The sequence below is a fragment of the Numida meleagris genome, chromosome 8, assembly GCF_002078875.1.
Source record: "Numida meleagris isolate 19003 breed g44 Domestic line chromosome 8, NumMel1.0, whole genome shotgun sequence".
Taxonomy (NCBI): Eukaryota; Metazoa; Chordata; class Aves; order Galliformes; family Numididae; genus Numida; species Numida meleagris.
In genome coordinates this window covers 13,424,935-13,437,925 of record NC_034416.1, presented here as the reverse complement: position 1 = coordinate 13,437,925, position 12,991 = coordinate 13,424,935, and the positions used below count along the sequence as shown (strand labels likewise).

The 12,991-nt window shown below is 40.7% G+C and overlaps 1 protein-coding gene across 5 annotated transcripts in view; it reads right to left on the bottom strand.

Annotated features, from left to right (window-relative positions):
• The window catches only part of DCX (doublecortin), a 137,601-nt gene that overhangs the window by 15,345 nt on the left and 109,265 nt on the right, over window positions 1-12,991 (bottom strand). For 3 of the 5 annotated variants that reach the window (XM_021405947.1, XM_021405948.1, XM_021405949.1), the window contains one exon: window positions 9,681-9,818. In XM_021405947.1, coding sequence (XP_021261622.1) covers window positions 9,681-9,818 — 138 coding nt within the window. The remainder of the gene's footprint in view (window positions 1-9,680; window positions 9,819-12,991) is intronic. The other 2 variants (XM_021405950.1, XM_021405951.1) reach the window with 1 other exon arrangement.

The window sequence follows — 12,991 nt, the reverse complement described above, 5'->3', positions numbered from 1 at the left end:
AAGGGTTATTCTTTGGGGCCTAGTAGTCAAAGTGCAGGACCTGAGGTCTGTATCAGTCATCTATTATGTATGTGTTGCACTAGAAAGGAATCAAAGTAAATAGCATATTTCGCAGAAAAGTGAAGACAAACAAAATGTTATCAAGATAAATGATTATTTTCCTACCATTGATGTCCTTTCAAGAAAGCTGATGTCTTTGATAATTTCAAAGTGTCACGCTACGTATTTCATAAGGACTTACTTGCTCCTAGTGAAGTTCATATGTTGCAGAACAACTCCAAGGATACAGACCCTCACCCTGCTCTTGTTACCAAGGGCTGTAAACATATAGCTCCTTTGGCACAAGCAGCATTTCCTGAGGGAGGGAAATTCCAACTCGTGCTGTGTCTAAGTATATCATTTTCTCTGGTCTTTTCTTTTTGCAATCCAATCTGCAGCAAGCTGGAGGCCTTATGAGCATTAAACTATGCATCTCAGTCGAGTGTACAGAAAGTGACATTTTGAAAACCTACTCCAGATGTTAACATATTCAGCACAAGCCACAAAACTAAACACCAAATACTTTGATTGTCATTTCCTTAAATGGCAATAATGTTGCTTACCCTCTGGATAAGTATACATGTCCCTATCCCTTTAAAGAAAGTATTTTTAATTGTGTAGATGTTTCACACAGAAAGACAAGTTTATAATGGTCCTGGCTTGTTGTCCTGCTTTCTAATTTTCCATTACCTCTGTGTATCATTACTCCAGCTGGAAAGGCACGTGCACAGGAAGATAGATGATTTCCATGTTTAGGACTCACACTTTCACTTGTAATCACTGAATATTCGATTAGACACTTGCAATTAAGCAAGCATTTGAGTGTCTGGAGGAGACCTAAGAAATGCATAAGTCTCACATACTAACAATGATGTGCGGAACTGTTGTATTTTGAAGAGCAAGATCAGGAATAACTGATAAAGGTGTAACAACAGAAAGCAAGGCAGCAGTATATGTACCTGCACCCACCTTGCAGCCTCTTGTCATGTCCACTGACACAGAAAGTGGACACAAGAATTAGGACATCTCTAAAGTCTTAGCTGGGAAGCCAGCCTGGCTAGAGACAGGTGAACTAAGTCTCAGTGTGCAGTCTTGGCCCTAGTGATTCTGGGCCAAATTGAATATAATTCTTAAACACAAAAGCATATCCCCTACCTCCAGTTCCACAGACATGCACAGCAGCCAGTGGGGCTAAAATATGTCTGGCCTTTACATCAGGGCTTTTTTCAGGGTCTGGTCCCAACCAAGCAGGCATATGTTTAACCTCAAGTGCATTACTTTGGGGAGCTGCTGTATGGAGACAGTTAAGCATTAAGTTCAATTAATCACCTCCAGCACCCAATGGCAGAACTTGGCTTGGCCTCAGGACTGCAGGATACTCTACTCCAGGGCTTAGCCTCCGAGTTCAGACTCAGCTGGAAGTGCTCAGCCCTTCCTATAAGAGAAGCTCCATCTTGTATAAACCGTTCAGTATGTAAAAAAAAAAAAAATAAATCGCTGGAGCCAGGACCTAACTGGTATTTCCTACACATCATGTGTTATGTTCCTTCTTCCTTCTCCACTGATGAGCAAATGAACATTGGAACTGAGATATCTTTTTTGCCACTACAGCCATAGACTTCCTGCTAAAACTTTTGGCTTTATTAAATCAAGTTTTTCTCATTGTGAATATATTCCTGAGAGTCTAAAATCTCTAATTTGCCTTTTTTTTTTTTTGAACTCATTTGTGGTTGGCTCTTATGTCTTTGGTGTCTACCTCATTATTCTTGTGGGGCAGCAGCATAAGTCTTGCTTTAATGCCTCTGCTCTGCTATCTTCCTGTGAGAAGGAGGGAAGCAGTGAAGGTTGTTAGTATCACTGGGGCAAATGCATCTCACCAAGAAAATAGATATTTCTTAAAGGATGATAGAAATAATGACTTACAGATAATTGGGTTACAGATTGACCCTTCACCTGTCTGTTCTACTCAGGCCATCCTTTACTGGCAGGAGGACAAACTAGTTATAGAAACCCAGAAACTGTTAGACGTCATTCCCTGAACTGCGACATGCCACTTTTCACTTTGCTCCCGTTCTATAAAGTGAATTGTCCTTCAGCTTGGTGGGGTAAAAAGTAGAGTTCACTATTTTCCATATAATGAAGGCAATTCAGAAAAAAAGCAAGTGAGTGTAGGTTTTCTACTAAATATAATGTGGGTTATAGTAGTACTAATATAATCTGTATTAGCTGGAATCCATCTCTACTTTCTAAAATCCCTTTCTTTATTTCCATTTATCTCTGAACCCGAGGCAGGAAATAATCCTTTCTAAGATAAAAAATGCCACAATTCTACAAAGAACCCAAATTTCCCCTCCACAAACAGGAAGACTGGGATAAGAGCTAACAGTCATTGTGCAGCAAAAGGATGTAATTGCTGCAGGGAAGGACAGAAATTCTCTAATACAATGAGACTTTTAAGTGCTACAGCAGGGATATTAATATTTTATGAGCACCAATGAAAAAGCAGATGTGACATCCAAATCAGATATCCAAAGAGACAGGTGTACGAGGGATGCTCTGAAAGTAATGCCTCCTAATTTATTCCCTTGGCCCACGACATCAGAGGTGGATGGTGGTGGTACAGCAGTAGAGGTTGAACCTTCCCACTAATATCCCGTTATGTTTTGTTGTCATGTGTACGTCACTGAATTCCTCTGTGTAGAAAAAATGGCACCCACTGACATTCACTGACACTTAGTGAACATTTTTGGAGACCAAGCAGTGGATGTGAGCACAGTGAGGTGTCAAGTGCTGCATTTCAGCAAGAGCAACAGTGACAGTGGGGCACCTCTGCTGGTGCAGATTTTTTCAAGTGCAGCATGCAGGTCCTTGCTCTTGGCTGCTGAAAATGCATAGCTAATGGTGGTGACTATGCTGAAAAAGAATGTTTTGTTGCTGAGAATTTGCTCAATCAAATAGTGTTATTGTGCTCTTTGTATCTGTTGTAGTTTCCATGGATATAAATAGGCTTTACTTTCAGTAACCTGTGAGCATCATTACAGACACTCACATGGAGTTTTGTAGCAGGAGGAGCAACAATTAAGAAGCCTGGTTTAATTTTCTTTGTGTCTGCTAATGAAGAATAGTGTTCATAATCAAACTTGCATACACTTCTTTTGAACTCAAATGCAAGGAAAGAACAAAATGGAAAGAGCAGCTCCCAGGTGATGTGTAATGCTATTGCTCCACTGAAATCTGATGATGACTCATGGTAGCTAAGGATCTCACATAAGCTTGGCTGTTGGAAACCATTCTTTGTAACTGGCTTTAATTTGTCTTTTTTTCCTGTCACTATTGTTTGTATATTATACCTTACTTATTCCATCGTATTTGCTTTGGAACCTCAATTTGCCTTAAAGCTCTTTTGTGCGTTTGACACTTCCTTTGATTGCAAGAACATGTATGTTACCTTTTTTGAAAGGATCCATGCCTCCTTCAGTGCACAAGACAATTTGTACTCAGGAGATAAATAAGGGTTGTCCAGCAAATGAGAGCGAAGATGGAGGACATAGCTTCCTGTCATGTTTGAGATGGCTATGAGAGATCCAGGTAAACTGAATTCTCTGCCTGCCTCTCCCACAGATATTTTAGCCAAAGTTCTCAGATAATATTGTTTTTTGAGTGCTGCTCAGGTTTGCTTGGCTGGCTGAAGCTCTGGATCTGAATTTGTAGCAATGATAAAGCACCATGGCTTCTAAATGAGATTAGTTCTGTATCTATCAATGAACAGAACTGGAGAAAGCAGGGCCCAAAGATTACAGTAAGCATTTAAAATCTGTGGAGATACCTTTTTTTTCTCTCAGCTTAGAAAACACAGCTAATGCTCTTTGCTCCACTGAGGTTCCCAGGGTTCTATGGATGAATTCCTGGTTTGGGGAGCATATGCTCCTGTATCACAAGAGAAGAAAAACATGGAATACAGGGATAATTTTGTCCAGGTCATGTTTTGAAGGGTCACCAAGGAAGTAAAAGAGGCAACAACCAGAACAAGGAGAGCATAAAGCAAACGGAGAAATAACAGCACATTTAGTGAGCACAAGCCATCCTGCCCTGCAGGGCAGAAGTGTCTGGGAAGCATAAAGACTTCACTGCAGCATTTATTTAGGAGTGGAAGAGTTTAGATTGCACAGGCATCCTTCACTCAGGCACCTCCTAACAGTGCACTCAGCTCTGCACTGTTGGTACTTGTTTTTATCACTTCTGGTGAGGGTGATCTGTCTGCTGGATGCGTACTGCAGATTGTCAGCTAGCTGAAAGTAAGTAAGCGCAAGTGGGATTACAAGCTGCTCTATCTTGTGTGTGATCCAAAAGACATCTGCTGCCTTTTTAACATATTCATCGATAATGACCCTGGGGAGGCAGATCTGCTCTAAGGACAGACTGACGTTCCATATCTGCTTTGCTAATTGCTGCTGCATTGTGAATATGCTCTTGTCCCCCTGTCCAAACTCTCCCACTAGAGAAGTAAGAAATGAAAGTCCTTCAGCAGTGCCTCAGAGCCCTGCTCATAGGGTCGCTGAGGAAAATCAAGGCAAAAGTGGGGAAAAGACATTCTCAAATTTCAGCTCAGGTACCTGTGGCTCGGCGCTGCATGGGACTAAGATTCTGCTGGATTTAAAGCTCTCCTACCACAGAATATGTACTTGTACAATGGAACTCTTGTTTGTTATGTGAACTACTGCAAGATAAATTTAGTTTTTTAGAACAAAGATGTCAGAGCAAATAGCATGATCATTTTTACCTCTGTATTCCTCACCTGAGATTTAGCTCTGTCTTTAGTTTGGTTCAGCTTCTTATTGGAGTGGCCTGTTAAAGAAATCCTTAGTACTAATTTTCCCAAATGCCATTCTGACACTACCCCATTTAAATTTCATGGACCATATGCAATACCTTTGTCCATCCTCCTACACAGAACCAGGGGGCTGCCTCATATCCACTATACCTTAGAATTACCATAGGATTTTCTCAATTACACCAGCACATAACATCTGTGAGTTGCTGCAGGACATGGAACAATGAACACAGAGCTGTATCTCCTCATAACAGTCATTCCATCTTCATTCATTTATTTAAATGAGTGTATAGTAAATAAAGAGATAAAAGTACCATGCCAAGAAAACAGTGTTTAAAACATTTCTGCGGATTGGCTAACTCATTTTTTGAGTATCATTGGAGCTGAAGGGCTCTGGCTGCCTAGAGGGAATTGAGCTTTTCACAGCAAGGCAATGACATGTCTAGGCAGAAGGCAAATCGCCTGCAGTAGAAGGTAGCAACTCAAGCAGTGAACCTGCATTGCTGCAGCTGGAGCTGGTACTCTGTGCAGCTGTACTTCTGTTCATAGCTTTTTGTCTCGATGGTTTTTAACAAATGTTTTGCTTGTGTTTTCCGTTACTCCATGTTAATCCTTTTTACTTTGGAATGGGTGGCTTGCTACCCTACTTGAGTGGCTTGCTACCAGGACTTCTGTAACAAGGCTACCTAAGAATACATTACAATTCATATCTAGCTGGCAATAGGAACAATTAAATGTCTTATAAACTGCTTCCTTTTCAGTGCTGGATTTACAAACTTGTTACATATATTTCCTTCTGCATACTGCTATCATTCTGACTCAGAGGTGGCCTCAGAGACCACAGTCAGGACCCAAGTTTTGGGTGCCATCAGAGGAAACTGGCTCTGGCCAGCAGTACTCCATGGCTCTCCCAGAAAATTAGTTATAGCAGGTCCTTTGTTTCTCATTGAGAATTAGATCACTAAATCCATCGCCAAAACCAAAAGGAGCAAAGTCTAACAAAGGTGAACGGAGATCACCTGGCATAGAAGGCAGATCCCTAACACAGGTTGCTTCCAGGCTGGAAACAAGTCAGCTTAGATGAGAATCTATGTAGTCTATGACAATGGCTAACACAGCATCAGGCCACGCAGTGGTATTAATTCATCTGCATAAGCTGACACTTTATAGCAGCAGGACAGAATGAATGGAATGAATGTGTTAGTGTGCAGGTTACTGAAACAGTCTCTGGTCAACTGGAGGGTAGACAGGGCCTTGCTACTACATAGGTTACCTCTGTTGGAAGGTGCAGAGTACCTGCTGCAGCCACTCTGCTGATAGAGATGCACCTTGTCTCTGGCAATCTGAGAGCCGATAGCTTTGGTTTCAGTAGTATTATTCTATAATGCTTTCAGAATACACAAAAAAAAAAAAACAAAAAAAAAAATAAAGATCCTCAAAGCTCTTTTCTGTGCATGATTCCATGAGTAGGTTACACAGCTTTGCCTATGGATTGGTATTACTGCCTTGGACAACCTGTTGGTAAAGAAGGCTTGAACAGCATAAAGAATGTACTCAGAGCTATGGATTGAGTCAGTGGAAGAGACTGGAGTCAAACACAAGTGCCCAAATACCCTGGTCTGTGTGGAAGATAGCTGTTGCTACTTGGAAACAAAGCATTTCCATAGCTTTGAATGAGGTTTTATTTGTGTTGACACACAAAGATCAGACATGTCCCTACAGTGAGTGGTGGGGGAAATGTATGCAATGCTTTTGTGCTGTCAGAATTAGCACCACTAGCAAGCTGTGCGAAAGGAGTTTTTTCTGTTCTCTCTGTGCTGTAACAGTGACTTAGTACTTTTGTCCACTACCTACTGACAACATCAGAGCTGCTGCCAAGGAGTGAGGCACAGCTGTGCATGCACAATTTCAGCCTTAGCTGCCTGGCAAATGCTACTGACCACTGTCCAAATGTAAATTCACTGCATTCTCATTTTTGCTGCTGATAAATGGTGTACCATTATCTCCTACATTTTAGAAGAGAAATGGAATAATTTGGTTTTTTTTTTTCTGAAAGTAACACCTCCTATTTATTTCCATGAAAACTAAAACAGATATAGAAAACTACAACTACAAAGAGCACAATAACACTATTCAATAGAGCAAATTCTCAGCTACAAAGAACTCTCTTTCAGCATATTCACCACCATTAGCTAAGCATTTTCACAAGCCATGAACAAGCACCTGCATGCTGCACTTGTAAAAGTCTGCACCAGCAGAGGTGCCCCACTGTTTCTCAGTGTTCCACCACCCATTACCTCACTGTGCTCACATCCACAGTGTGGTCTCCAGAAACGTTCTGCAAGAGTCAGTGAATGTCAGTGGGTGCCATTTTTTTCACTTAGAGGAATTCACTTCCAGCCCTTTGCTTCATCCACACTTCCCTGTCAGACGCCATGCTGTCAGGCTGCCCCTCTGCTGCCATCTGTCACACGGCAACAACATGTAACAGGATAATGGTGGGAAGGTTCAACCTCTGCTGCTGTACCACCAACATCTGCCTCTGACATTGTTAGCCAACATCATAAAATAGGAGGCGATACTTTCAGAGCACCCTTTGTAGAATGAGAAATTAAATAAAGTAATACCTTTTTCTGTAACTATAATGTAATTTGTAATAAGGAAGGTTCAGCCTTCTTTCACTCAAGCACCTTGGAGGCTCACTCAGAATCTGTATTTACATCATTGCCAATAGATTTCTCAAAGGATAAAAAATACAACATAGAGAAGAACTGAAAAGAACAGAATCTAATTATTAAAAACTAAGAAACTGCAAGTTCTGATATGACAACCATAACAGAGTGAAAGACAGAAAAGACAAAAAGTACAAATGCGTAGGAGATCAAGCACATAGGAAATAACATACTTGAAATAAAACTGCTTCAAAATCCTTTCACAAAAGAAATAGGTGAGAATTTTGGAGGAAAAAAAAAGGTCAGATCATCTTTTATTAATCAGGTTTCATTCAGTATTCCCTGTCTTTTTCAATGTGATAACTTAAAACCCAGCTAAGTCTGTTGTTTGTTTACATAAATACTGACTCTCGGGTAATGTGCAGACCTACTTTCTTTATCACAAATTCAAGAGAAAACAACATAAGATGGTAGTATTCTTTTTTTCTCTTTGTCCCAAGAAAACAACTGTCTTTGATTAACCTTCCAGCACAGAAAGTCATTTTCTATTCTCATTAAAAAGGACAGGCTTCCATTTTTCCTGTACTGAAAGCACAGAAAAGCACGAAAGACTCTTGTCTGAATGGATTAAAGAAACTTGATTTGTCGTTCATTACAGGACTTAATTCCAGGAGCTGGCTATTGTTTGACATTTCTTGGTTATTTTAATCAATCTCCCTTTGAAAGGCTCAAACTAACTGTTCATTAAACTTCATCAGATGACTCACCGTTTTGTTCCATGAGTCAAAATCAGGAACACAATAGTTGCCATTTCACATTAGACTGTACGGTCATGTAATAAAGCCCTGTTCTGGTGGCAATTAGTACCTGATGCTTATGGAGTTTAAATGCTGTCTCATAACTCATACATGGCCTGACTCCCAGATCGCAGAATAGGAGGTTTTTTTAAAAATCTACAACAGATTTTCAATCACATCTTAAATGCACCCACACAACTCTACCATGCATTTGGGATTGTATAAACTTTTTAGATTGCAGCAAACCCAAGTTTAAGCACATACTGGAATGCTGATGGACAACTGTATGAGTGCAGAGAAGGAATTATTTAAACCAGAGTCTTGGCATGTGCCAGCTAATTTCACATTATCTTTTTAAGTAGCTAAAGAACATCAAGAGACCCCAAACAAATTCACTGCTTAATGGGGAAAATCTTACTGAATACTGTTAGGGGAATTTTACATCCAGTAATCCAATATCTACTGACGGGTCAACTGTTTTGTGTGTTCACATGCAATATGCAATGTGTTTCCACGAAGGTGAAAAGCAATTTCTGCTTTATATAGCCTGTGATACTACTATGGGTCACTTGAATTTTGAATTCAATCTATAAAGTTCTCCTGGAATCTTGAAATGCTTAGTTGGTGATTTGGCCATTTTAATGAAAAGCCATATCTGGCTTTGTTTTGGAAAAAGCAGTGGGACGGATGACACACCTAGAGACCCACTCTCTTCATTGTATGAGACTAAAAACTACCAATTAGTAGCCAGGCCTCTAATCAACAGGCTCTGCAGCTCTCCATGTGTGCTACACTGCCAATCCAGTTGATACTGAAGAGGGAGGGCAGCATTTTAGAACGTGAAAGCGGCTGCAGCAAATGAGGATTATCATTTTCTTTCTCTTCTATGACTGAATGAATGTCTCTATCACATCAATAAGCCCATAACCAGGTCCTCAACTGCAAGGTCACTTGTCTTCTTTAAATGGTGAATAAGAGAGGACACTTCTGACTTGTGCAGTAATTAACATCTGCATTACACAAGAGGCTATGCCAAATCATTCTGTAGATACAGGGAACATACAAGAGCACTGCAGACCTCAATTTCCTGCCTGTAAAATGGAAACCTTTCCTTTTAAAGTGAGACTGTGGGTGGTATGATCCCAAAGCCTTGACTGTGCTTAACTAACCAGAGATTTCCTCTCCAATATTTATTTAGTGATCCTATATGCTAACAACAGCTTCTTGTGTTTAAAAAATGCCAAAATCTCAAATGCAAACTACCAAAGACAGTGTTTTCAAAGACACGCGCACTGTGTTTTCATCGTGAGCAGAGTTAAGATTCAGAAAACAATCACTCACCGTCTTGATGGTTACCTGAATCAGCTGGAGACTTGCTTCGGCGCATAGGAGCTGGACTCTTTGCTGAGCTCTTCTGAGGGGTGGGAGATGACTTACTGCCTGTGGCGGCCGCAGGGCTCCCTTTCATCACCCGGCACTCTAAGGAAAGAGACAGTAACTGTGGTTATGTCCCTACCTACTCTCGGAGCTTATGGGCACTAGATTTGAAACACACATGGGTGGCTTAGTGGCTTTCTGTCTCTGAAGAGCTGTAGAAAACTTCAACACTAAGGGGAAAACTGGCATTTCCACACTGTCTTCAGGGTAGAAATGAGACATTTTAGGACAGGGAAAAAAGAAGAGCTTTGCTCCTCTAGAGGCACTGAGACTGTACATTAAAATTAGGATTCTCTCCCTGGCAGGGACCATCTTTGTACCTGTGTCCTACCAAGGGTTTTCTACCCTTCCCCTTGCCTTGATGCTCACCAACTACAGACCACAATGAAAATGATCGTCACTAGATGGTCAGCATCTAGTGAAGAAAGAAAGGGCCAAAAAACATTTAATCTGCAAAACTCTCCCATGAAGACTTAGTAGTAGGAACGATGAGTACTGTTTATGCAGCTGCATAAAGCCAGCAAACAGCTCATGGCATGACTTAAAGATATGTGGTGCATGGGACCCATGTCCTAGGAGGCTTTCAACTCTTTCATGCTCTCTTTCTGTGTTTTCATCAAGCTGCACTTCACAGATGTGGAAAGCAAAGACAACAAAATGGTTTTACAAAATACACCCTCTGTTCTGGTTAGTCATCTCTTTCGGAAAGGTTTACATAAACAAATGTAGTAGATTCATGTGCTTAAATGCATGAGCAGATGAGAGCCCCAACTCTGTTTTTCTTAAAAAAATAAACTACCCAGGGGGAGGGGAAAATGTAAACATGATCTACAGTGTTGTGCAGAAGGGAACTGAAATGCTAACAAATCTGTATGTGTTCCAGGATTTCAGGCATATCAGATCTTCAAAACCAGAGTTTATTTACATTGAGAACTGATAGGAAAAGCACTTTGCCTTCCCAAAGTTAACTTTTCTCTGTTAAGAAGTTGGCAATAAAAAGTCATTCCCTCTCTGTCAAATTCTAACCGGTCTTATCTCCTATAACCAACTGTGCTCACATGAAAAACAGGTCTTTTTTACCGATGTGAATTAGATGTTCCACATACAGGCAGGTTTCTACAGAAAAGCTCAGCTCAGCATGCATGGGCTGCACTGAGAATCCCCTTGACTGGCTTCTAGCTAAGGCAGAACACTGTGGATGGATACATAATTGGTCAATTGAAAACAAGTTGTCTGACCTAAATGCATGTGTTGTTTTATTTATATATCAGAATATATATGAAAATGTAATTGCCCTAAGCCTTTCCCCCAGGCTTTCCTTATTCTCAGACAGTCAAGAGTCAGTCTCTTCTTCTTCCAGATGGAATGATTCCCTGTGCTCCGGGGATACTGCATGGCAATAATTAAACCTATATTAAGTTTGTTCTCTCTCCTATTAAACAGATTCTGGAAACTGTAAATTAGGGATAGAAATTGTTTTGTTTTGTTTTCCTAAGGCACTTGGCTTCTCATAGATGATGCCACAGAAAGTCTCTGGGCTTCAGAACAGAAACAGACCCAATTTTTTATCTCCTTGGTTCTAAATAATAACATTTGATGAGACACTGTGAGATAGCTACTTGGAAGAGTGTGCAAATAATTGCTTCTGGTGTTAATCAGCCTAACCGAAACATGGGAAAAATCATCTTCAGGCACTACAAAAGTAATATTTTCAAGGCTTTTACATGAAGCTGCTTAACAAAACCAGTGTAACATTTGGATCAGTGATGTCTGTGCATCAGATGTGGGTTTCTCAGAAACTAAGGGAGTTTAAAACAGTGTGTTACATCAGTATTTAGTAATCTGCATTACTCCCAAAAATACAAACCTAAAAAGTGAAAATATTTTGTTGCCTTTTTTCAAAAGCTTATTCAAATTTATTTTCTCCCCAAAGGATAATTCCTTGCAGAGAAACTCAGCTTTGCATTTACCAGCACAGAAATGCTGACTCTAACAAATTTCTCTAGCTCAGCCATCACCAAGTGCCAGCACACCAAAGGCAATTACTGAGCATTTCTATGCCTTGCAACAAGGTAATAAATGCAGACATCTGATTGTGCTGACGTCAGTATAAGCAGGCCTCTTAGCATTGTGGGGGTGTGACATTTCAGTGTGCTAATGCTGAAACAAGCCGGTATGAATGAGACAGAGCAGCAACATCTGGAAGCTGCTTAGCAACAGGGATTATAGGGCAGAAGCTGTGGTGGGCAGACAGAAAGAAAAAGATGACATAATCCTCTCATGGTATTTCTCTTTTCGTTTCCTGATGTCCTGCCAGAGTAAACATAATAGCTAGCAATTCAAGTACATGTCACCCAAACAGGCAAGAGAAAGTATCTGTGACAAAAGAGATTTTAATAAGTGACATTCATCTGCAAGACCTCAGGTTCTCTTTGCAGCATCTGACTCATAACAAGGAAGGGTGATGGGTGGATAATGGGAAAATGCTGCTGGCTAATAGCTCCTCATCTGTTTCTTGGGAAGTGCAGGGCACCCCCACTCTCCTGAAAATACGAGAGCTGCAGATGCTCAGTACCTGCCCAACAGCAAGCTTGGCTTATTTTCGTAAGAGAAATCGAAGCTGGAAAAAGTAGTAGAAACCAGGAGTGTAGGCAGAGAGCTGGGCTTCCCATGAAGTTGTTCTGCTAGGATTACATGCAATTTGTTTTATACGTGGAACTCCCTGTGGAGCTGACTCAACTGCAGACTGTTAAAATAAAATATGAAGCTCACATTACAGATTGCTTCACCAGCCTGATGCAGGCTTTATTCTCTGTCTGCAAAGTTTCAGCTGACCCTTGGAAACTTTAAAATACCCAAGACCACCAAACGGGTTCATCTGGAGTACGCAGGTCAGAAGTACTAACATCAAATAAATTCAGGCTTGCTAAGGAGTCATAAAAATGCAGTGTTTGAAGATTAGAGGCTGCTTTACTTCCTGGTATACAGCAAAAGTTATCTTTAGTCTTCAACACTGAGCCAGTCTGTAGCATACAAGATGGCATGTAGTTCCTGTTCCTTACTCAGAGTACCTAAAAGATTTTGTAATTAATGTTTGGAGGCCGTATTTTCTTCCAGTTTAAATGGTCACAGCTGCATTCATTTACTCTTGCTGTACTTGCTGGCACCAGCAGACAGCCTGTGCTGCTGATATGTACAGTTGCCAGGTAGGGTAA